We start from the raw sequence: 26,606 nt of genomic DNA on the forward strand, positions 1-26,606 counted from the left end.
GCTCAGCTCACTTAATTAATTTCGGTGACATTAAAAATTTATGTGATGTTGTTCCTGTCACAATACACTGCCTAGGGTCAATTAGATAAGACTTAAAATTAATGTGTTTTATAAATAAAAAATCACTCACACATGTTATGTTTTAACTGAATAGTTGTGCCACATTGTATTGCCACGTTGCCAAGTTATATATATATATTTTTTTTTTTTTTTTCTCGTATAGTACAGTCCATGGGGAGCAAATTCATTGCTGAGATTTATATAGTTGGGTGTGTTGGGTGGCATCAGGATCAGGGGGGTTGGGGGGTATTAGACCAAGGAGTCGAGTTGGTTAGAACTTCACATCTTAGGCTTTAATAGAGAGCTGGCTTGGAGCTCTCTCTGCTATAATAATCAGAGTTAAAGAGATCGCCAACTTGGAAAGCACGTCATGCATGGGTAGGCCAGGTTTCTTTTAGTTGTACCTTCAAATTTTGCCCCTATTAGATTCTCCCGTGCAGTTGTGGCCACACTCCACCAGCCTATATAACTACCAAAACTTTTTCCCAACCATTTGACATATAAATCCATTCCAACTCTCTCAACCTCTCAACTCTCCCAGCTCTCAGCTCTGTGTGTTTGTTTGTATGAGAGAGAGAGAGAGAGATCAGAGAGGGAGATCACAGAGAGAGAGAGAGAGAGAGAGAGAGAGAGAGAGAGAGAGAGAGAGAGAGAGAGAGAGAGAGAGTAATATTACTACTTATCTCTGAGTGATTGAAGCAGCTAGCTAAGCTAATAGCTATGCTTTCTTTTCAAGCTCATCCTCTTTCTCCAAACCAAAAGAAGACAATCCCAGACTCTGAGAATTCATCCAAGAAAAGAAAATGGGATGACTTGCCATACGTTAATATTGAGCAACTTTCCGAAAAACGTTCAAAAGTACCACAAAGCAAACCAAATTCCTTGTTTGATATCGAGCTTCACCTAGAGACTCCATTGCCTTTGGAGTGGCAAAGATGCCTCGATATTCAGGTATATTACACATATGCGTGTTTCAATTATACAAACATAATTAACAAAGATATCGCACCGTTTGATAATCATTTCAGTTCTCAGTTTTTAATATTTTTCCGAAATCAAGACAAATTTTTTCTATTGATTGTGTGCCTTCATTCTAGTGCAGTCGGGACAGATACATTTTTACAACACAAGGACTCAGATGAAGACTTCAAGGGACCCAAGGAGGAGCCCTGAGCCACCAACCAGTCCAGCTGCTGATCATCATCATCATCACATGAGCCTAGACCTGGAGCTCAACCTAAGATCATGTGATCAGTCTAGGGCTAATTCAGACATTTCAACACACAGCTTGAGTGATTTGTTCATGGAGTCCCATAGACCAACAAAAAAGAACCCTAATAATTTAGGGTTTCCATTTGATCACCACCACCACCAGCAGGAGATGGTGGCAACTGTGTGCCTCAAGTGCCACATGCTGGTGATGCTGTGCAGGTCTTCTCCTGCATGCCCTAATTGCAAGTACATGCACGCACCTGATCAGAGCCCCCCAACCCTCTTCAATTTCGAGCCAAGGTGTACCAGTAGCTTCATGTGTTAATTAATTAGCTAGTAATTAAGCTTCAGCTAATTATGTAACAGTTAATTATATATGATTTCTGTGCTATAGAGCTAGTCATCCTTGGAGGCTTTAAATTGCTCAGTGTATTATATCTTCATCCTCCTCTATCAGAAAAATGACTGCTGAGAGAGAGAGAGACACCTTTTTATCTAAGGTCTATATAAATGAAGCTTAATTCTCCTACTACTAAATTTGTTTAAACTATTGGTGTCGGTAATCATGGTATGCTACTGATTAAAATGCTCTACTTTTCTTAATCTGTCTCAAGATTTTTATTTCTTTGCTTATTAATTATTTTGCGAGATATCGAACTCTCAACCGTTGCAAATTAAAGACGGTTTATAGTGAAGGTCCACACTTTTACTATCGTAGGTATCGCCATCGCATTTATTATTATTTTATGGATTCGTAAGTTTTTTGTATGATTATTGTGGTTAGGATGAAATTGGTGTCAGCATATAAGTACACCCATCTCTTATTCTTTTTGCTTTTTTATTTCTGATAAAATCTCAACACATGTTTCCCTGAGCGTTAACAAGTTACCGTTTTACTTCTGGATGAGTTATACATAAAGCTTACCCAAATGTTTTATAAGTAATTGAGGTTTAAAGTGAGATCGAAGTAAAAAACAACTAACAAAAGAAATGAACTTCTGGCAAAAAAAAAAAAAAAAATACCAAGAGCAAATGCTGCTCATGCAGCCAGCTGAACACTTTAGAAGAATTTTTTCATGGTAAAGATCATAAAAAGTAAATTACGACCATTGATCAGATGAAATCATGTTGGAACGAGTGGTTAATCATTCACCGCCAAAACATTACATGTCCATGTCCAAAAATCCATTTAAATCCATTAAAAGAAAGAACATTACACCTCATCAGGTAATACATCGCGCTCTGAACAGCGAAATGTAAATAATAACAGAAATGGAAAATTTTCACCTATAGAGCAGCATTCAAGATAATTTTACAAAGAGATGAGGTCCCTGAAAAATTACCATGGTAGAAAAGAAAAAAGAGATGAATTGTTACTGTGTATAAGGAAGAAAGTTTGAATGATAATCTTCCCTTCTGTCTTCTTCTGTGTATGTAAACTTGACCTGAGTTGACCAAACTGTAGAGATCGATGCTAATCTTAAATCTTTTGTGTATTTTCATGTATCCTATGTAAGTAACTTTGCGAGCTGCTGGTTTTCTTCAATAGTTTTGAATAGAATTTGAATCCATTCTGTAGTGATCACCGGACTAATCTCTCAATCATCTTCAGCTTCTCAAGCATCTTCAGCTTTCTTTTAAAACCTTATTGTTGTGCAAATGTGGGTGCTGCCCTAGGCTCTCCGGAAGACGTTCTGAGCTCCAATTGTCAGCTCTCGCCCCAAGAGAAAAACTCGCCTTGAGGGCAATATGGTCTGATGACCATTTATCTGATGGAAGGCAACCTTCTATGTCATGAAGCTCCAATACACTGTCAAGCCAGAAGCTAGCAGCTGCAGAAAAGCATTAGACATACAGTCAACGAAAATGATGAGCAAACAAAATTCAGAATTGGAACAAGCTCAGAAAGCCTAAACAGCAAATCCATATGCTTATTGCTTATACATCACGAAAAATGCAATTACTCTCGTAATGTAGTCCATTATAGGATGGGCAACGGTTATGGCAGGCGGGTAACTGCGGTTATTTACCCATAACCGTTTATATTCATACCCGCATAACCGTTTACCCATTGGGTAATTGCATAAATTGTTATACCCATAATCATAACCGTTTATAAACGGTTATGCATACTCATAACCGTGTACTCATTTAACCATAACCATTTACCCATTTAACCATAATCATTTACCCATTTAACCATAATTATAACCATTTACCCGTTTAATTTTACATATATTAAATTAAATGGGTAAATGGGTAAATGGACATAAGGGCCTAGGGGTTTTTAGTTTTTTATTTTATTTTTAATTTAAATGGATAAATGGTTATGGTTAAATTAAATGGATAAATGGATACCCATTTAATTTTACATATAACGAGTATCCATTTATCATTTAATTTAACCATAGTCATTTACCCGTTTAATTTTACATATAGCCGCGGTTATAACGGGTATCCATTTACAAATAAGATATCATATTACTTATTGACGACAACTTAGTTATTGGGAAATCCAATTAAAGTTTGCAACTTGTTTCTGATTGCCATGTGAAATAAGAGGGCATATCTTAACTTCGATTTTCCACCTCGGGGAAGAACACCAAAATCCGATGAACAATTTGTTATTAAATTAAATGGGTAAATGAATAAATTAAACGATGAACACCCAAAATTAAATGGTTATGGTTAAAATTAAATGGGTAAATGGTTATGGTTAAATTAAATAGGTAAATGGATACCTGTTATATGTAAAATTAAACAGGTAAATGGACATAAGTGACGGAGAGAGAGTTCTCTGAGAGTTTTTATTAATTTTTTTTAATTTTACATATATTAAATTAAATGGGTAAATGGACATAAGGGCCTATGGGTTTTTAGTTTTTTTTTTATTTTTTTTTATAATTTAAATAGATAAATGGTTATGGTTAAATTAAAAGGAAAGCTAATGAAAAGAGTTTGGAAACTTTGAGTTTTAATGGTAAGGACAAAATAAAGGGTAAAGTGAATAGTATCATGATTGACTTTTTAGTGTAAAAATGTGGTTTTTCGTTAAATTGAACAGTACCGGGAGTTTTTCGTTAAAAGTTCCCTAAATTAAATGGGTAAATAGATACCTGTTTAATTTTACATATAACGAGTGTCCATTTACCATTTAATTTAACCATAACCATTTACCCGTTTAATTTTACATATACCCGCAGTTATAATGGTAATCCATTTACAAATAAGATATCATATTATTTATTGACGACAACTTAGTTATTGGGAAATCCAATTAAAGTTTGCAACTTGTTTCTGATTGCCATGTGAAATAAGAGGGCATATCTTAACTTCGATTTTCCACCTCGGGGAAGAACACCAAAATCCGATGAACAATTTGTTATTAAATTAAATAGGTAAATGAATAAATTAAACGATGAACACCCACCCAAAATTAAATGGTTATGGTTAAAATTAAATGGGTAAATGGTTATGGTTAAATTAAATAGGTAAATGGATACCCGTTATATGTAAAATTAAACAGGTAAATGGGCATAAGTGACCGAGAGAGAGTTCTCTGAGAGTTTTTATTATTTTTTTAAATTTACATATATTAAATTAAATGGGTAAATGGATACCCGTTATAACTGCAGGTAATACCCATAACCAATGGATACCTGTTATAACCGCAGATAATACCCATAACCGTCCATTTAAATTTCATAGATAAACGGTTATACCAATAACCGTTTATTTGTGTAAACGGTTACCCATAACCGTAACCATTAACTTTAAATGAGCGGATAACCGCGGTTACCCAAACCCATGGGTATTTTGCCCATCCCTAATCTCACATACTATTGTAAGTAATGCGACTTTCCTGATACGATTGTCTTATTATCATACCAGTATTTTGGTAGATCTTAATCAATATATACATCGAAGTACACTTTTGGAAAATAATTTAAGCCTCCTTTAAGACACCTGGATCTCTCTTAGGGGAAAAAGGAGAAAATACCTAGCTCTCAACTCTCCCTATGTGGTCTTTCAAAATTATAAGTTGTTAATACAGATCCATATTGAACTTTCAAGGACTCATAATACACGTTTCGCTCAAAGAAAACATATATTAGGCCGAACTTTATCAGAAAAATCTGATACACTATAAAAGTCATGAATAATGGTACCTGTGTAGAATATATAATCTATAGTTCCAAAGAAGGATGGTGTAAAGTTGGTGAACAAAGGTTCCTTGGTTCCAGGATTCATCTTCTCACATTGGTGATCCTTGACCCCATCGGACTGAAAAAAAGTTGCATATGCACTTAACTGGAAAGGAAAAAAAAATCTTTTTAGCACTTGAAAATGACCACAAAAACCATAAGCTCTCCAGATTCCAAATTCTTGCAAGAAGTAACCAACTCAGTAGCAATGCAAAATGTTCAATAGGAGCTAAGAATTTAAAAAAGGAGTAGAGAATCAGTCAATAGGGATACATTGGCCTTACCAGATTCAATGAATGAGAAAGCTTGAGTGTCTGCAATATGCCCGATTGATCAATTTCTTTGCTTGGAAGAATCTCAACTCTGCCCTTGCTTATGAACGTATAAGGATCACTACAATGTTGGATGCGAATATCAGTCTAACCTTCATTTCTCATCCCAAATAGAAATCGATATTCGCCGAAGTTAAGAAGAAAAATATATTGGATAGAGGAGGGTTGGTTTGCTAGGAATAATACCAAAAATCAATACGGTAATATTAATATTTCTAGTTGGATATATTAGTTCAAGAGAAACATGGATCAATAAAGGAGTACAAAATCGTAAATGGAAAATCAGGGAATCTATCAATTCTTTCACTATAGTCTCAGAAGCCAGTCAGTAACAGCAAAAGGCTAACCTCTGAGGCACAGAGTTCAAATATGCACAAATCAGCAGGGGAATCTTCAACTTGACAATTTTCTCAAGTGCATGGATGAGGGTTACAACCTTGTATTAGAAAAGAAGCGAATTAAGTCAATTCTATTCTTTAAACTCAAAACTAATAGAAGGAAGAGTTGCATTTTACACACAGCACTTGCAGTAATTTTATGTCTGGATTTTTTACATTTGCATGTAAATGGGTATTTGACTGTGGCTGAAAGGGACAATTGTGTCAGCAGTCAGCACTTGAGAATTTATGATATAAGGCTGTAGAATTTGAAATAGACATAGTACCACACAAATTCTAGGTCGATTGCCATCCAAGGAGCCCTCATTTTCCACCATTTCTAATATAACAACAAGTGCAACGTTGTCCTGAAAAATTGCGTACAAGAAGCTGATATAACAAACAGATGGGAAGCGAAACAAGAGCCCCACTAGAACAGAATGCACAGTAATAACTATATGAGAGTTAAGAGATGTAAACCTTCAGCAGACGGCGAGCTTCACTTTTCTGTTTATCAGCCAATGAATCTACAAAGGGCTTTGCTGAATTATTAAACTCAAGCTGCAAAAGAAAATCAGAACCATTAAATACTGGCAGCATACATTTACTCACATAGATTTCCTCACTTTTTCTCCATTTTTGTGGTAGGTACAAGCAAGAGCTTCGTCACCTCATATGTTGCAATCTCTTTGAATCGTTGACTGCGGTAAAATGTAGCACATCCATCAGTTGTATGATGGGACTTAAAAGAATATGTCTGAAAGACATCCATTAAACTCATATTACCATGATATAATGCCATCAATTATCTGTTAAGTGATTGCCTTTAGACCACATAAAGCAAAAGATGTGCTCCCAAGTTTTATAGAAAATTTTATATATCATATTCTGTTGAAACAAATTGCAGAATGCACATAACATTTGGGCAGGGAGGTAATTAATATGATTAAAGAATTCAAATGGACAAAACTTATATTGTCAAAAATATTATTTTCATTATCTGTAACGCAAAGCAATGCAAAAATCAATATTACCTGGGCGAATGAATTGAATGTTTTAAAAATTGGCTTTAGTATATCAGCGAGTTATATAGAACTGACATCCTGTTACCGAAAAACTTATATTGAACAATCTCAAGGATGCTTTGTCCAAGTCTTCGACGAAAAGGACAATAGGAAGGTGGCTATTCTAATGTGTCAAAGTATCGTGGACACAATTAACTAGGGCAATTAGAGGACTACAGGGCCTTTTACCAAATTTTTTACCAGTCCCGCCTTGCAGCATGACATTGTTCATACAGGATTCTATATGAAACTCAACCTACTTACCAAATGCTGATGAATACAATCACAGTGCAAAGCAAGCAAACCAATATTTATCTAACAATTTAAATAAATTTGAAACGTTAATTATTCCAGATGAGCAGTTCATACTGTATAGTAATGCTTTATTACAAGTGAGGCTAATGTTGGCTAACAGAAAGTCAAGACCAACTCGATCTATAAGCAAAAACAGGTCAAGCTCAAAATTTTATCACAGGTGCCCTAAAATTTTGACTTTCGACCAACTAATGTGAAGTTCCATACACCTTGCAATTCCTCTAACAGTAAGAATAGGAGGTTTCAAACTGTAGGCTCATACCGTACGTGTTAGACGAGCATTGAACTCCAAGAGCTTAAGTTGTTGAGGGCTGGGCCAACAATGTATACTACGAGGCAACAATTTTCTGGTTTTTATACTGATAAATAATAAGGACAATAAAGTAACAACTTAGAAAAAAATAAAATAAAAAAAGGTCGTACCCAGTGCACAAGGCTCCCGCTTTACGTAGGGTCTGGGAGAGGTGAATGTCGGCTAGCCTTACCCCCATTTATGGAGAGGCTGCTCCCAAGTCTCGAACCCGAGACCTACTGCTCATGGACGAAGGCACTTGCCATCGCACCAAGTGCGACCTCTTAGAAAAAAAATAAATAAATAAAAAATAAAAAATAAAATAAAATCTAAGCTACGTTCCATAGAACCATCTTAACTCATTCTTCTCTGTGATTCTATCCGTGGATGCAAGGGTGCACACGTTAGTCTAAGGGATACCATTCTAAGCCGAAAAGTACATCCTGGAAGTGCATGTAATTCTATTAAACATGCCATATCACCTTACCTCGAACTTTTTCTTGTATATAACCGGGTATCCATATTTTGCCAACTCAGGTTTGAGGAAATTCTTAAAATGATCTTTCTGTACCTGCCCAAAGATGAGGAAAAGTATAAAAACTAAAACAGTCTTGGGCAATGATCTCATAAAAACATATGCGTTTAAGAACTAGTAGTTACCTCTTGAACACATAGGATATCTGCGTCATATTCAATGATCTCATAAAGTAAATTTTGCTGACGATATTCCCATGAAAGAGCCCAATCTGGGCAGTAAAAGTGCCAGTTACTACCACTAGTAGCAAGATAATCAGCAAGGATATTATAGGACAGTACCCTAAAGGTTACATCATTAGAAGAGTGTTCTTTGAGGTCAGCATCGCAAGAGTTCCACATTGTACAACGCGGTGGATGAGTAGGAGGATAAATCACAGGATCCGTCACTTTGATTCTTGCTGGGAACAATTGTGTATGCGTTGAAGAATCAACAACTTCCAATTTTAGCCTCAGACAAAATCCAATATCATTCTCTGTGGGTACATAATATTCGGAAGAACCCACCTCAATCCATGTTTTCCCATCTTGTTCCGCCATCTCATCAGGCTGCGAACCATCATCCTGATAGGTAAATCAGGATAGGAGCCATAAGGCTCAAAACTCTTGATAATTTTCACTGCTTGTGGATCAGGATTGGGAGCTGCAAAATGATGGTGCACCTTGTGCTTGTCCCAGGCAGCCTTATAACAACTTATAGAGCAATAGTAACTTATCTTGCCAAGTCGATTTTGACTTACACAAACTGTACACTGAATTGTGGCCAGCTCTTCATGGTGCACAAAACAGCGAACCTTCTCTTGATTGGGAGACAAGCAAACATCCTCTCGGTACCTACATAAATAATAATGAGAGATTTTAGTAAGACTACTTATGATAACAGCAGTACTGCCATGTATTGGAACTAGTATTGAACAGGAACCCGCCATAACAGGTTCTGCGATTCAACGTACACCAGTTCACGTTGGATGCACGAAAAACTCCATGTATCTTGTTTTATATTGTGAGTTCCCAAAAAGATGGGCGATGTGAGATGTCACAATTCACCCCCTTAGGGGCCCGACGTCCTCGTCGGCACACTTCCGGCCAGGGATTGGCTCTGATACCAAATTGTCACATCCTGGCCCGGAGCGGATCACTTCATTGGCCCGCTCCACCACCGTAGCACGATATTGTTCGCTTTGGACTTACCATTCCCTCACGGTTTTGTTTTTGGGAATTCACGAGCAACTTCCCAGTAGGTCACCCATCCTGGGAGTGCTCTGGCATCCTTCTCGCTTAACTTCGGAATTCCTACGGAACCTAAAGCCAGTGAGCTCCCAAAAGGCCTCGTGCTAGGTAGGGATGAGAATACTGATGTGAAAAATAAGTTAACACACAAAATTAAACCCTCTTTTTATCAATTATAGCAAAGTATGTAAGTAGGGATCGTTCTAAACCGGGGATTAGGAGAGATTGCTAAACACTTGAAAACTGACTTAGAAATGTAAAAACAAAGTTTAAAACACTAGATTAGACTCAAAGAATGCAAAACTCACGTTTAAAATACTAAAATAAACCAATAACTCAAAACAGCAACTAAAAGACTCAAAACTGCCTTAAAAACACTTTCTGGGCAGTTTTGAACACAAAGCACCAATTTGGACGAATTTGGGTTTTAACTTGTACCAAAACACTTAAAAACATAAACCAACACACTTTCTAACTAATCTAGGACTTCAAAATAAATGGGGAATTGATTTGGACGAAAATGAACTAAATGGACAGATTGCAAGGAAAACAGATTGTAATAGAAACAGATTGTAACACAAAGTTATGAATAATCAATGGATGATGGAATGGCTAAGGGGTTCTTCTCCACACATGAAATATATGCAACCTAAATCAATTTTCAGTTATCAATTTAATAAGTTATGAATCTCGACACTCCAAGTTAATTAGGTCCGCTTAAATTAACCTTCAGATTTCCCTAGAATCATTGAATTGGATGAATATGCATCGCAAACAAATTATTCCCAACAAGTTCTTTATATGAACAGCATGATAAAGACACAAGTTAGAATCATTACGTTCTTTGGAAATCATAAGCATCGACAAGGCATTCGTAACTATGAAAAGCATGATACTTTTGCCAGGAATCTACTTAACACGATCGTGACTAGCGACCTTCACTACTTACGAATATAAATTCATAACGATTAGGTGAAACAAACTTATATCCTAGCATCAAATTCAAGCATGCAAATTAAGCGTGCACTCTCAACCAACATACAAGAATAAGTTCTAAATCAAACGGTTAAGCAAATTGTATTCACAACTTATACAACGATAACTGAAAGTAATCAACTTATTTCACATATATAATCATGGTTTTGAATCCACCCTTAGCCAAAACGAAATTAGCCAATCATACTTAAAGCAAAACAAAGATTACATGAATTAGACATTAAAATCCAAAGAAAGAAAACACCTAGAATGCTCCAACTTGGCAGCAAGTGCATCCAAAATTCCTCCTTTCCCTTGCTTGTGGCAGATTGGTTTGTGGACAAGTTTTGGGTAGTTCTATGGTGCAGAAAGGTTTATGGTGAGTGTAGAGGAGTGTTTGATGGTTGAAGGGTGATGGAGAACTTCGGCAAAGAGGGTGGAAGAAGGTGGAGTGGCTGTGATATTTTCTGGGCACTAGAATGGTGTTTTTGGGGTGTTTTGCTGCCTAGGGTGAGTATGGACGAATTTCTGTGATGAATGGTGAATATGAGAGTGTGAACCCTTTGCCAAGGGGTGTAAACATGTATATATAGGCCCCAAAAACCCTAGAGAATCAGATTGGGCAGTGGGGAAAATGCACAGCAAGGAGGGTGAATTTGTGGTGTGCAATGGTCCAAGGATGAAAATGGAGCAATGATGCAAAGTATGGAGGGTAAAATGGAGTGGTATTTCAGCTAGGGAGCATGAATGATTGTGTTCATTGCATGGAAATGAAAAGGGGAGGTGAAATGTTTCAGAAATTAGTCAAAGGTGGAGCAACATGTGTTGCACATAGCATTGGATCCCAAATGTGGATGATGGAGCATCAATTGGTGCATGGAATGGTTGTGAAAGTTGTGTGAAATCTGATGGGTGAAGGGAACAAGAGGTATGCAGCAATTGAGTGTGATAATTGAGTGAATTGAGGCATGAAATCAGAAATATTTTAGGGGACAAGGATGATTAAGCATGCATGGGAATCCAAAGGGAATGCTATGTGGTTACACGGCAAGGAGTGGGTGTTCTTTTGTGGCTGAATTCTTGATCCTTTGTACATTAATTCTTCACATTCTTACTCTCTTTAATTCTTCAATTTCGTCCAAACCTTGGTTCCAAATATGTGACATGCATTCCAAGCTCCATTTTGCTCCAAAATGCTCCAAAATGCATCTTCTTGCCTACTTTGTCCTTAAAATCTGAAAACACATGAAAATGACTTTAAACATTAAAATAACTAAGGAAACACGACATAAATGCACAAGAACAAGCCAACTAAGTCGCATAAATATGCTCCTATCAAATTCCCCCACACTTAGCTTTTGCTAGTCCTCGAGCAAACAAAGAAATAAAACGAAACGAAATGAATACAACACAACCTAAACCTTCCAACATTTGCCTCAGGGATTTCCAATGCACATGACATGTTAAAGATTATCATCCCCACAGATTTGAGTCATCTCTACACTTAAGCACATACTTAATCATAGTCACTACTTACTTGTTCACGTTAATCAATTAAAACAATGTTTTTGATGTAGTAACATGCCTTAGAGAAATCACTCAATTCCTTACAAGATATGCACTCAATTTTCACTCAGATTTTCTAACTACACACCCTATACTAGTTATATGTGAGAAGATTGATGTAGATATGGAAAGGAACGCTCACATATATGTATAACAAAGAACGCAATTTCTGGAGTTAATAAGCATGTTAAGATATGATCTCATGAATGGAATGCTACTACTTAGATGCGAGAACCAGTGACACCATATGCTCATATCAATTTCAAACTCTACATATTTAAACACATGACACTCAAGATGAAGTCAAAGGTTGTAACGGGCTTGGGGTGTTGGCTAACAAATGAAGGTAAGGGAAAACAAACGTTCTTAAAGCAATAGCAAATAAAATAATGAACTTGAACTTAGAATTCACTTAGATTGCAGAAATCAACTTTTAGACGTAAGGGAAAGATTTAAACAACTCTTAGGGTCAAATTCAACTTTTTTTTTTCTTTCTTTTTTTTCTTTCCACCCGTGCCTATGGCACACTACTTACATGAGAAACACTTCCCCCACACTTATTTTCTGCCCTACATAATTACAAGGAATTCAATTTGAATCATGCTTTACTATGTTTTAAGAACAAGGGTATGGATGGTCCTAATCTAGGCTAGGTGAGGATAACGTGGGTTAACAAAGAACGTAGGCTAACAAGGCTCAATGGGTTTAACTTAAACATATAACGATATGGGATACATGGCAGTTTGGCTTTGGTGGTGGTAACTACACAACTTCATCTTGAATATGTGTTATGCAAATCAATAGCATGCTTTGAATGAAATAGGCATGACTTCTAGCATTTGGAACTAAATGATGAAACGCCTTCTAAGTAATAACCAAGCAAAGAATAATGAGATCATGCAACGACTTTAGAAAACAATAATGCACAGATTTTAACTCTCCAAATAAACATTTAGGCTCAAGTCTCACAAGGTTGTAGCGTTAGTTTGAGTTCCTTCCTTCAAGCATGTTACAAAAACTAATTTTTTTTTTCTTTTATGATTACATGTGATTTCATAAGTTATAACCACAACCAAGCATAAATAAAGAGTAAATCAAACTTTCATCCATGTTTATAACTCTCTTTAACAGTCATGCAATTACAAACCGAATCCTCATCATTGTATTGGAAGGTACCCTAAGACACAAATAAGCACACAAAAACAACTCTTTTTGGGATTTTCAAAACAATTTTTCAAATTTTTATGAATTTTCGGATTTTTATGTCAAAACACACTGAAACACTCCAAAACAGCTTAAAAATACTTAAGACAGCAAGGAACAACACTAGAAGTAATGGGTGATAATTTTCTACGAATTTTATGCAAAACACTAGTTAGCCCCCCACACTTAAATCAAACATTGTCCTCAATGTTTCAAGCATATACTCACACAAAAACAAGCAACGAATAACAGAACAAATATAGCAAAGTAAACAAAAAATTAGACAGAGTAGAGGTTAAGAACGCAAATCTGGTTTTTGAGATAGATGATCTTGGTGACTTTCCATAGCTTTGATCTTGAACTGGTTTGGAATTCTGAGCGGGGAATATCAGAGTGCAGTCTGCATTCTTCTCTGCTTGTTTCTTCTGCACGGCGGGCAGGCACGAGGTAAAGGTGTTGGTCTGTTTCTTTCTTCAATCTTTCCAAGTGCCCACCTCTTGCTCTCTTTCTCCTTGTCCTTAGTTGAGGATGAATCAGCACGTTGTCTCCACATGCTTCGAGGTATCATCTTCACTTCCCTTATAAGTGAGAGACAAAGCGAAAGCATAAGATGATGAGTACTCGAGAGCAAGAGCTGGCTGGAGAAAGGACAGGGAGAAAGCATGATATGAGATACTCTTGCTCTCAACCCTTATGATATGAAATACTTGTGCTCTGGATGGGTTGTTTGCAGGGGTATCCCAGGGGATGAAAAATACAGAGTGACTCGAGAGGGTTTGTTGGAAAGCCATTTCAGAGAGGATGAAGGGTTAAGTGAGGCTGAAAGTTGGGTGAGACTGCTTCACTTTGAAGTTCAACATTTATAGAATTTTCTTAATGGCTGGGAAGGCATTGTTCCATTACTCGTGTCGGCAAGCCTGGGATAATTTAACAGTAGTTTTCACGTGCATTCCGCTTCTCCAAAAAATTTCGACAGATTGCGCGTGATTTACGCAACGCAGATGTGCAAATTGACAGATGCTGACACGTCTCGATAAAGCAGAGGCCTCTTTAATATCCGGAATTTACGCTTCGAGTTCTGAGCTTCGTTGAGGGTAGAGATTGCATGTGACAAGTGCTGACGAGGCTGAGAGAGACAGATGGTTGGAATCGGTGCTTCGACAGACTGCCCGTGATTTTCGCAAAGCTGAGTTGCGTGTGATGGGTGCTGACGAGGCTGAGACAGTTAACACTCTTCGATATCTGGAATTGGTGGTTTGTGAGCAAGCCCAACTTTTGAGAAAGCTGGCACCTCTTCGATCTCTGAATGGCTTCTTCGATTTCTGAGCTCACCTCTTCAATCTCTGAAATCCCATCGCGTGCTGATTTTTATAGAGGTATGCAGGACGTTCAAAGCACTCTTGAATTTCTATCTGTAAAAATTCCCGTTTTGCACTTTTACGATCTTGACTTGTCCGATCTCCTCTTTCTTTAACACCTCTGGAAAAATGTCTGGCCCTTCCGACCGTCGTTTTGACTTGAACCTTGGTGAAGGAGCAGCCCCTCCTTCTCCAGACAACATATGGCGTCCATCCTTTATATCCCCTACTAATCCTCTCACCGTTGGGGATTCGGTGATGAAAAATGACATGACCGCTGCGGTGGTGGCCCGGAACCTTGTCACCCCCAGAGATAACAGACTGCTTGCTAGACGGTCTGATGAATTGGCGGTTAAGGAGTCTCTGGCTCTTAGCGTGCAGTGTGCGGGTTCTGTGTCCAACATGGCCCAACGCCTATTTGCTCGAACCCGTCACGTTGAATCGTTGGCGGCTGAAATACAGAGTCTTAAAGAGGAGATTAGAGGACTCAAGCATGAAAATAAACAATTGCACAAGCTTGCACACAATTATGCCACAAACATGAAGAGGAAAATTGACCAGCTGCAGGAAACTGATGGTCAGATTTTACTTGATCACCGGAGGTTTATGGGTTTGTTCCAACAGCATCTGCCTTCGTCTTCTAGGGCGGCACCGCGTAGTGAAGCTCCAACTGATCAACCTCCGGTACCTCCTCCTTTCGTGGCCCCACCGACTGCTGAGACTCCGCCGACTACTGCAACCTCTCCCAAGCAGCTTTTGTGAAGGCTCCCTCTTGTATTATGCTATGTTTCTTTATTTCCCAGTTTCCTGTTCATTTCCATGAAGTTTAATGTTAAAATCCTTTGCATATTTGTTAATGTTTCAAAATAGAAAGTCACAACCAAAAAGAATTAAACAAGTAATAAAATTGACAATCAAGCAGAATATATGGGTTGCATCCTTTAAAGCGCTTGCTTTAACGTCTTCCAGCCGGACGATGAAAAGAGGATCTTCCCATCTCCGAAACATTTCCGGATGAACAACTCTTGAAGTAGAAGCATCCAACGAATGAGTCTAGGTTTAGCTTCTTTCTTGGTGAACAAGTACTTCAAGGCTGCATGGTCAGTGAAAACAATAACTTTAGTACCAATTAGATATGATCTAAATTTATCTAAAGCAAATACAACCGCCAAAAGTTCTTTTTCGGTTGTAGAATAATTTAACTGAGCATCATTCAAAGTGCGTGAAGCATAATAAATAACATGTGGCTGTTTATTTTTTCTTTGACCCAAAACAGCGCCAAGTGCATAATCCGATTCATCACACATCAATTCAAAGGGAATGGACCAATCCGGGGGAGTTATGATGGGTGCCGTGATGAGAAGGTCCTTGAGATGCTTGAATGCCTTCTCACATGACTCGTTGAACTCAAATGACACATCCTTTTGTAGGAGACGGCATAGGGGCTGTGCAATCTTGGAAAAGTCCTTGATAAATCGTCGGTAGAATCCTGCATGACCAAGGAAAGAACGAACCTCTCTCACCGAAGTGGGAGAGGGTAAGTAGCGTACAAGATCTATTTTAGACTTATAAACTTCAATTCCACGTTCAGAGATTATATGACCCAAAACAATACCTTGTTTAACCATAAAATGGCATTTCTCCCAATTTAACACAAGGTTTGTTTCAACACAACGTTTCAAGATTAAAGTGAGATTATCCAAGCAATTATCAAAGGAATTACCAAACACACTAAAATCATCCATGAATATCTCAATAATCCTCTCAACATAATTAGAAAAGATGCTAACCATACACCTTTGAAACGTGGCAGGAGCATTGCACAAACCGAATGGCATGCGTCGATATGCAAACGTTCCAAAGGGACAAGTAAAAGTGGTCTTTTCTTGATCATCCGGGGCAATAACAATTTGATTATAACCGGAGTATCCATCAAGAAAGCAATAAAAGGAATGACCTGCTAACCTTTCTAGCATTTGATCTAGGAACGGCAATGGGAAGTGATCTTTCCTTGTGGTTGCATTTAGCTTCCTATAATCAATGCACACTCGCCAACCGGTTTGAATTCGGGTGGGCACAAGCTCATTCTCCGCATTCTCGACAACCGTCACTCCAGATTTCTTGGGCACACATTGGATTGGTGAAACCCAACGGCTATCGGAGATGGGATAAATCACCCCACAATCTAGAAGTTTGATTATCTCATTTTTCACAACTTCCATCATCGGAGGGTTAAGACGGCGTTGAGCCTCTCTAGTTGGTTTGGCCCCCTCCTCAAGAAATATGTGATGCATACAAGTCGTAGGGCTTATACCTTTAATATCGGCCAATGTCCAACCTAGGGTAGATTTGAATTCCTTCAAGACACGCACTAGCTTGTCCTCCTCTTGTGCCGTGAGGGATGAGGAGATGATGGCATGTAGTGTCTCGTTTTCCCCCAAAAAGATGTACTTCAAATGGCTTGGTAGGGGTTTGAGATCAAGTATGGGTGCCTGAACAATGGATGGAAGCAACTTGTTAGTCGAAATTGGAATGGAATTAAAGTTAGGAGACTTACCACCATGCTTAGGTAGTGACTCAAGGGCAGCAACCAACTCAAAAATTTCTTCACTAGGAGGCACGACATGGCCTAGTCCATGTATGCCGTGGGTTACACTAGAATCTGCCCCCTTGGTTGTGAGTTCCATTCCTCGTGTAATTACTTTTTCAAGCGCATCGTCATTCAAATCTTCAAGATATCCCTGCGCCAAAGATTCAATTATATCAATAGAGAAACATGAATGGTCCTCACTAGGGTACTTAATGGAATCAGAAAGATTAAAATTAACAACTTCCCCATCAAATTCCATGGACAACGTTCCACTATACACGTCAATCTTCGTCCGGGCCGTCTTCATGAATGGCCTTCCAAGGAGGATGGGCAATGAAGGAGCATGATCCGATTCATCCATTTCGAGCACATAAAAATCTGCTGGGAAGACTAAATGATCAACCTGCACCAAAACGTCTTCCAACACTCCCTTTGGATAAGCGTTAGATCTATCGGCCAATTGTATAATTACACCATCATGTTTCAACTCACCTAAGTTCATGGATACATAAATGGAGTATGGCATAACATTTATAGAGGCTCCTAAATCTAGCATGGCAGATTTGAAAGGGGTGTTACCAATGACGCACGGAATTGTAAAGCTACCCGGATCTTTGCATTTGGGGGGTAGTTTGCGTTGCAAGATGGCGGAGACATTCTCACCTACCTTTACCACTTCCTTAGTTGAAATCCTGTTCCTAGTGGTGCATAGCTCCTTTAAAAACTTAGCGTATCTCGGGACTTGCTTAATGGCATCCAATAAGGGTATGTTGACTTGAACTTTCCTAAGTGTCTCAAGGATGTCCTTTTCAGCTTCTTCCTTCTTTGTTTGCACAAACCTGCTAGGAAAAGGAGCATTCGAAGGCACAACATTAGTAGAAACTGGATTTGACACATTCTTACCTTTATTGGATGAATTGGACAGATTTGGAGCCATGGGGGCTTGCGGCATAGGTGTGTCCACCTTTGCCGTGGGTGGGCATGCTTCCTCCTCCTCAAATTGAAGTTTTTCATCCTCTTTGTGACCTGTTTTTGATGAAGAACCTGCCCCAATCTCTTTTCCACTTCTCAAGAGTATGGCCTTTGCACTTTCAAAGCCTCCATTCGGGTTTGGAATGGTAGAACTAGGAAGCCTTCCTTGGTCTCTAATCTGCCCAACAACCTCGGCAATCATTTGTTTCTCTAGTTGGTCCACTCTTTTGTTTTGATTTTCCTGCCCATTAGTCAAAGTGGTTAGTAACTTAACAAGTGTATCATTATCCAAAGCATTACCTGAAGTATTTGGGGCAGATTGTGGTTGGACTTGAGGGGGTGCGTATGGTTTGTTGTAGAAGCCCGGGGGTTGTTACCTAAAGCCTCCTTGTGGTTAGGCTTGTTGTGGCTCTCTCAATTTGAAGTTTGGATGGTCTCTCCACCCCGGATTATACGTGTTGGAATATGGATCATGTCTTGGCTGATTTTGACTTTGAAACCCAATGGCATTAGCGTTCTCCCATCCACCATTCTCAATGAGTTGAGGACACTTTTCAGATGCATGTCCTTGGATAGAACATACGCCACACACCATGGGTCCTTGAATCTTCATTCCCTCGGCCATCTGTGAAACAAGAGAAGTAAGATTAGCTAACTGAGATTGAATATTGGAAGTGGAACTTACCTCATGCACTTGTTGCCGTGGGGGTCCTCTTTGGCCTACACCCTCGTATTGTTGAGCGTTCAATGCTCGATTAGCAATCAAGATTTTTGCAGCCATGGGCGTTTTGTCCACCAATGCTCCACCCGCCGAGGCATCGAGCATTTGATGTTCTAGTGGTAGGAGCCCTTCGTAGAAGTATTGCAAAAGCAATTCCTCCTTCATCTGATGCTGTGGACAAGAAGCAACAAGTGATTTAAATCGTTCATAATATGTAGGAAAAGACTCACCTTCATCTTGTTGAATTCCACTTATTTTTTTACGAAGAAGAATGATGCGAGAAGTTGGGAAAAACTTCTCCAGAAACGCCCTCTTCATACTCTCCCAAGATGTAACTGTACCGAGAGCCAACTCGTACAACCAATCCTTGGCTTTGTCCATTAAAGAGAACGGAAAAGCCTTCATCTTTAAAATACTTCCGTCAACGGTAACCGGAGTCATGCTTGAGCACACCACTTCAAATTCTTTCAAATGTTTGTTCGGATCCTCCATGGACAGCCCATGGAACTTTGGAATGTGGTGGAGCAAACTTGACTTTAACTCGAACTCTTCAGTTTTACCTTGGGCAGCCATGGGATATTGGATACATAATGGTGCGGCATTATCCAAACCCGAGGCGGCAAGCTCCTTGAGCGTACGGTTGTCTATGGCTATACCTTGCTCTTCTCCACCCACTTGTGCCGTGGGATCCTCCTTGTGCTGTTGGTTCCTCCTTCTTCTCAAAGTTCTCTCGAAGTCGTCGTCAAAGTCCAAAATATGCTCACGAACAGGTCGGGAACTTCGAGTCATGCACTAGTACCTAAAAACAAAGAAAACAAAACAAATCAGCAACTTAAACATAAACTTAAACAAAATACAATAATTTGAAAGAAAACAATCCAAGAGATTAGCAAAGTTGCTAATCCCCGGCAACGGCGCCAAAATTTGATGTGAAAAATAAGTTAACACACAAAATTAAACCCTCTTTTTATCAATTGTAGCAAAGTATGTAAGTAGGGATCGTTATAAACCGGAGATTAGGAGGGATTGCTAAACACTTGAAAACTGACTTAGAAATGTAAAAACAAAGTTTAAAACACTAGATTAGACTCAAAGAATGCAAAACTCACGTTTAAAATACTAAAATAAACCAATAACTCAAAACAGCAACTAAAAGACTCAAAACTGCCTTAAAAACACTTTCTGGGCAGTTTTGAACACAAAGCACCAATTTGGACGAATTTGGGTTTTAACTTGTACCAAAACACTTAAAAACATAAACCAACACACTTTCTAACTAATCTAGGACTTCAAAATAAATGGGGAATTGATTTGGACGAAAATGAACTAAATGGACATATTGCAAGGAAAACAGATTGTAATAGAAACAGATTGTAACACAAAGTTATGAATAATCAATGGATGATGGAATGGCTAAGGGGTTCTTCTCCACACATGAAATATATGCAACCTAAATCAATTTTCAGTTATCAATTTAATAAGTTATGAATCTCGACACTCCAAGTTAATTAGGTCCGCTTAAATTAACCTTCAGATTTCCCTAGAATCATTGAATTGGATGAATATGCATCGCAAACAAATTATTCCCAACAAGTTCTTTATATGAACAGCATGATAAAGACACAAGTTAGAATCATTACGTTCTTTGGAAATCATAAGCATCGACAAGGCATTCGTAACTATGAAAAGCATGATACTCTTGCCAGGAATCTACTTAACACGATCGTGACTAGCGACCTTCACTACTTACGAATATAAATTCATAACGATTAGGTGAAACAAACTTATATCCTAGCATCAAATTCAAGCATGCAAATTAAGCGTGCACTCTCAACCAACATACAAGAATAAGTTCTAAATCAAACGGTTAAGCAAATTGTATTCACGACTTATACAACGATAACTGAAAGTAATCAACTTATTTCACATATATAATCATGGTTTTGAATCCACCCTTAGCCAAAACGAAATTAGCCAATCATACTTAAAGCAAAACAAAGATTACATGAATTAGACATTAAAATCCAAAGAAAGAAAACACCTAGAATGCTCCAACTTGGCAGCAAGTGCATCCAAGATTCCTCCTTTCCCTTGCTTGTGGCAGATTGGTTTGTGGACAGGTTTTGGGTAGTTCTATGGTGCAGAAAGGTTTATGGTGAGTGTAGAGGAGTGTTTGATGGTGGAAGGGTGGTGGAGAACTTCAGCAAAGAGGGTGGAAGAAGGTGGAGTGGCTGTGATATTTTATGGGCACTAGAATGGTGTTTTTGGGGTGTTTTGCTGCCTAGGGTGAGTATGGACGAATTTCTGTGATGAATGGTGAATATGAGAGTGTGAACCCTTTGCCAAGGGGTGTAAACATGTATATATAGGCCCCAAAAACCCTAGAGAATCAGATTGGGCAGTGGGGAAAATGCACAGCAAGGAGGGTGAATTTGTGGTGTGCAATGGTCCAAGGATGAAAATGGAGCAATGATGCAAAGTATGGAGGGTAAAATGGAGTGGTATTTCAGCTAGGGAGCATGAATGATTGTGTTCATTGCATGGAAATGAAAAGGGGAGGTGAAATGTTTCAGAAATTAGTCAAAGGTGGAGCAACATGTGTTGCACACAGCATTGGATCCCAAATGTGGATGATGAAGCATCAATTGGTGCATGGAATGGTTGTGAAAGTTGTGTGAAATCTGATGGGTGAAGGGAACAAGAGGTATGCAGCAATTAAGTGTGATAATTGAGTGAATTGAGGCATGAAATCAGAAATATTTTAGGGGACAAGGATGATTAAGCATGCATGGGAATCCAAATGGAATGCTATGTGGTTACACGGCAAGGAGTGGGTGTTCTTTTGTGGCTGAATTCTTGATCCTTTGTACATTAATTCTTCACATTCTTAGCCTCTTTAATTCTTCAATTTCGTCCAAACCTTGGTTCCAAATATGTGACATGCATTCCAAGCTCCATTTTGCTCCAAAATGCTCTAAAATGCATCTTCTTGCCTACTTTGTCCTTAAAATCTGAAAACACATGAAAATGACTTTAAACGTTAAAATAACTAAGGAAACACGACATAAATGCACAAGAACAAGCCAACTAAGTCGCATAAATATGCTCCTATCAAATACACATTTAAGGATCACTCCCCTGGGTGATGTGGGATGTCACAGTGCACTCCAAATTTTTTATATTTATTAGAGTGCCAATAACAGTTGCTTTACAATATGGCTATTACTTTTATTATTGCTGTAACTTTTTATATATTTTGATCGAAATTACTCCTATAGTTTATAGTTATTCATTAGTATTATTGTTGTTGCACAAAGAAGAAAATAACATCAATATATGTATATGCCTAAGAGCATCTCCAAATGAGGAGTCAAAATAACATCAATATATGTTGTTGCAACATGAAATCTACTTTTAGTGATTAATAAATGTTTATTATCATTATAATTATTATTTTTGTTCTATAAATACTTATTACAATTATAAAAATAAATGATGAATAGATAATAGTTTGAATTTAACATATCGGGTGGAGAACAAAATTTTTAAAAATATCAAAGTGCCAAATAAGCTTTCAAATTTAGATTTTCTATTTAAAATTTGACATCTACTTTGAATATGGTCTAAGTGTCTGAAATTTGAATACCCAGTTTTCCACAACAAAAATCAGAAAAAATAAAATAAAAATCAAACCTTGTTTATAATTATATCATTGTTATACATGGAAGCCTCTTACAAGTGCAGCCTACCTTTAACGAAACGGAGTAGAATTTTCTCCTCTCGTAATCTCTCTCCCCTTATATTTAAACGGTTACAATTAAACTATATTATCATCTTATATTGATTTTTTTATAGAGAGTTAAGACAAAAGAGAAAGTATGAGAGGAGGGAAGGGAAGGAGAGGGAATTAAAAATACACTTGGACAAATGAATAGAAGATATTTTATCAAAGTGGTATCTAAGATTAGCATAATTACTCACTTTGGCCTTAAGATTTAAAATCGATAGAAGTGATTCCTGAAATTGTCCATTATTAGTCATTTTGGATCTTCCATGAAAAACCTACGTTAAATTAGGGATATTTTTGTCACATCAACCCCCCATTTGCACGTGTGGTTTCTTCAATTTAACAATTTTTTTTTATAGAATAACCAAAATGATTGACGTCAAACAATTTCATAGACCACTTCTGTTGATTTTAAATCTCAATGACCAAAAGATGAAGAGTTATGTCAATCTCATAAATCATTTCGCCTAAAATGTCTTAATAGAATTATCCATTTTTGTCAACAAAAAACAGAGCAATGATATTCAATAGAACTAACAATTTCACAAGAAAAAAAAAATTGATTACAGTTGATTCAGTTGAGCAAAACTGAACAATGTAAAACTTGATTTGGTTCAAAAGACCAAAACCCAACTCTCCAAATTAGGACAAAAATTCCTATTTGTCCTTATTGGGACTAAATTTCACCCAAATTTCACTGAACAAACAAAAGAGTAAACTTTTCCTCTGTTTCTTTAGCAACCAAAAGTTTACTTAAAACCCCATTACATGCCATGCTTTGTGATTAAAACCCACACAAAGAAACAAGAATATATTCATAAATTCATCAAGAAATTAAAACCCAGAAAGACTAAGAGAGGTGAGAGAGAGAGAGAGTGAGTGAGGCTAACCATGTGAAAGAATACTTGTGAGTCGGGAACTGAAAGGAGTCATCGATTATGAGCATGTGAATGTGGGGCTGGAATCTGCAGCCGAACGCAGGAGCCTTCGAAGGAAAATACAGATTCAGTCTCCATTTGGGGGACTTAGACGACCCAGATTCTTGAGCCATTGAAACCGAAATGGCATTACCAGAAGACCAAATGGGATTTCGGTGGAGAATGGGAGTTGGGTTTTGGGGGAAACGGGATTTTTGATCTCTTTGAAGCCAAAGATTGAAGCTTTGTGAGAGAGTAATTAATGCGGTTTTGGGGTTTTTGTGAGAGGTTTTACGCGGAGGAAGATGGAGAGGCCTCTCCCCCTCTCTGCTCTAGAGTAAATTGTAGTTATGGTCCCTTAACTTTAACTCAATTGGAGCAATGGTCCCTCAACTAAAAATCCATTACCTTTGGTCCCTCAACTTATCAAAACGTGCATCTATGGTCCCTCAACTAAAAATCCATTACCATTGGTCCCTGAACTTTAATTCAAGTGGAGAAATGGTCCTTTAACTTTAATCCAATTGTAGCAATGGTCCTTACAATATAACTCGTTTTGACAAATTTTTTGACATAGTTGATGAAAAGAACCATAATTATACACTTTGATGAGTTGAGGGACCCTAATTATATAAATTGTCATTCCAACATAGCTTATTTTGACAAAATTTTGACAAAATTGATGAAAAGGACTATAGCTACACATTTTGATAAGTTGAGGGACCAATGATAATGGATTTTTAGTTGAGGGACCATTGCTCCAATTTGATTAAAGTTGAGGGACCATTTGTACAATTTACTCCTCTGCTCTATTTATAATGTAAGTAGGGAGTGAGAGGGACTGCTTGTTTTTGTGTCTTACCGCTAGTTTTTGTCTGCAACAAATTATGAATGAAAAATGACAGTAAAGGAAAAAATTATTTATTTTAGTATTGTAAAATCAAGAAATAACTTTCTTTTGTGTCTTAAAAGAAATTAGTTGAACTGTGAAATGAAAAAGAAAATAAATTTTTTTATTTGAGGAAAAATGATTTTTTTTTCTTTTGTAAGCTAAAATTTTCTTCGTTGTACTTACTTTTTGAGTCGAATTTGTTTTTTTTTTATTCAAATAATCTTACATGTTTTTTGTTGTAGTTACTTCTTAAGTCGAATTTGATTTATTCATGTTTTTCATTATACAAATAATCTAGCGTGCTCTTCGTTGTAGATACCTGAGAGGAATTTCCAACCATAATTTCCTAGCTAGGTTATGGGACGACAATTAAATGAATCGTGGCTCTTCTGCCTGGTTTATAGGAAGGGCATTATTACGAATATCAAAATTTTAAACTAAATTTGCAAATCAAATAATTTATCACCGATATGAAATAAACATATTAATCAACGTTTAAATAATAATCTAATCATCAATTACCACATTATTTAATTTGTAAATTTAGTTTAAAAATTTTGATTTCTATAGTATTATCCTATACGGAATATGTCCAGATTGACCTGAATTGATTCGTTCCGATGACGTGGCTACGACACTCGTAAAGAGCGGGATCCCAAAACCATTTAAAACTCAAAATTTCAATTCAAAATAAACACACAAAAACAGTGAAGCAGAATTCGATCGAGAGAGATAGCTATGGAGGGTGCAGGAGGAGAGACCCAAACCAAAAACGGAGGCGGCGGAGCTATGAGATCGGACGTCGCAATTCGCTGCGCAAAAGCCGCTTTTCTTCTCTCATCGCTCAAATCATCGCCCAATCGCCGCGTCAGCACCGCAATCGACGACGACGACTACGAAATCGCAGTACGTATTTAATAACTGAATAATCTTAATTTTGATTGGAATTTGAAATTTTGATTTAGCAGGAGGAGAAGGAGATGCTGAAGAAGGAGATCGGAGATCTAAAGGTGACGGTTGCGAGGGAGCGACTCAGGAACAAGAGGATTAAGGTCTGTGGCTTGCTCGAGATTCTTCTTCAGCTGGCGTTGCTCTTTGCAATTTCCGCTTTCCTTTTCATGCTCGTGATTGAAGATGGAGAATCGTAATTACTCTTTCCCCTGTGAAAAAGTGAAGTCGCTGTAGAAAACGAGTAAATAATTAGAGGCGGGAACAGCTGATTAGTCTTAATTTTTCATTAATTTCTTGAATTTTTAGTTTCTTCTGGTTTTTTAATGGAACTGATTGCACCTTATAGTGAGAAAGTTTTACTATTATTTTCTTCTTGATGGTTCTTATCGGGTTTAAATTTCATATATAATAAAGTCAAATCATGTATTTCTCGTGAGGATAACAATTTATAGGGCATGAGTATAACGCTACTATAGTGTGCCGTGTCCATAATATAATGTAACCTTTTAGTTTACATGAAATTATATTATTGTCGTGCCATGTTATCTTGTTGTGTGAGTCACATTACTGTAACAAGGTTAAAGGGGGAAAGAAAGATAAGTAAATTTCATTAGCACTTTTGTCTAGTGATATTAGTTTGGTCTTGTAAATGAGAAGTCGGCTGAATCCGATTATAAAAATGGTTGTAAGAACTTAAGCTATGAAGCTCCTTGATGCAAGTATGATTTATACAATTTCTGACAATAACTGGGTTAGTCCTACTCAAGTGGTTTTAAGCGTACATGAATTACAGTAATTAAGAATGACAATAATTAGCTGGTTCTTACACATTTGACTACTGGATGGAGGATGTGCATGGATTACAAGAAACACAAGCAAGTACTAGGAAAGATCATTTTATTGACCAAATGTTGGAGAGACTAGTTGGCGTGCTTTTTATTGCTTCCCAGACGAGTATGCAGGGTACAATCAAATTCCAATTGCACCCAAGAGAATCAAGAGAAAACAACTTTCACTTGTCCTTTTGGAACATTTGCGATTTTTAGGGATACA

The 26,606-nt window shown here is 37.6% G+C and overlaps 2 protein-coding genes and 1 pseudogene across 4 annotated transcripts; 2 read left to right on the top strand and 1 right to left on the bottom strand.

The window, feature by feature from the left end:
- Positions 1 to 541: 541 nt before the first annotated feature.
- Positions 542 to 1,801, top strand: LOC126601550 (protein CURLY FLAG LEAF 1-like). Its single transcript, XM_050268268.1, has 2 exons — positions 542 to 1,011; positions 1,163 to 1,801. The coding sequence occupies exons 1-2, from the start codon at positions 781 to 783 to the stop codon at positions 1,595 to 1,597; spliced, it is 666 nt and encodes a 221-aa protein (XP_050124225.1). The 5' UTR covers positions 542 to 780; the 3' UTR covers positions 1,598 to 1,801.
- A 929-nt stretch (positions 1,802 to 2,730) lies between these two features.
- Positions 2,731 to 23,951, bottom strand: LOC126601545 (carbon catabolite repressor protein 4 homolog 1-like; annotated as a pseudogene).
- A 1,331-nt stretch (positions 23,952 to 25,282) lies between these two features.
- LOC126601551 (uncharacterized) lies at positions 25,283 to 25,918 on the top strand. Of its 3 annotated transcripts, none has more exons than XM_050268269.1 (2): positions 25,283 to 25,508; positions 25,568 to 25,918. In XM_050268269.1, the coding sequence occupies exons 1-2, from the start codon at positions 25,341 to 25,343 to the stop codon at positions 25,748 to 25,750; spliced, it is 351 nt and encodes a 116-aa protein (XP_050124226.1). In that variant the 5' UTR covers positions 25,283 to 25,340; the 3' UTR covers positions 25,751 to 25,918. The 3 variants fall into 3 exon arrangements, with proteins under 3 accessions (XP_050124226.1, XP_050124227.1, XP_050124228.1); XM_050268270.1 differs by having other exon boundaries at positions 25,571 to 25,918; XM_050268271.1 differs by having other exon boundaries at positions 25,580 to 25,918.
- The last annotated feature ends 688 nt before the right edge of the window (positions 25,919 to 26,606 follow it).

The sequence above is a fragment of the Malus sylvestris genome, chromosome 15 (genome assembly GCF_916048215.2).
Source record: "Malus sylvestris chromosome 15, drMalSylv7.2, whole genome shotgun sequence".
Lineage (NCBI taxonomy): Eukaryota > Viridiplantae > Streptophyta > Magnoliopsida > Rosales > Rosaceae > Malus > Malus sylvestris.

What these genes read in the sequence shown, in the direction of transcription:
- LOC126601551 (XM_050268269.1), top strand. Translation starts at nt 25,341, where the DNA reads ATGGAGGGTGCAGGAGGAGAGACCCAAACCAAAAACGGAGGCGGCGGA. An exon ending in ACGACGACTACGAAATCGCA is followed by an intron (nt 25,509 to 25,567) that starts GTACGTATTTAA and finishes ATTTTGATTTAG; the next exon opens with CAGGAGGAGAAGGAGATGCT.
- LOC126601550 (XM_050268268.1), top strand. Translation starts at nt 781, where the DNA reads ATGCTTTCTTTTCAAGCTCATCCTCTTTCTCCAAACCAAAAGAAGACA. An exon ending in AAAGATGCCTCGATATTCAG is followed by an intron (nt 1,012 to 1,162) that starts GTATATTACACA and finishes ATTCTAGTGCAG; the next exon opens with TCGGGACAGATACATTTTTA.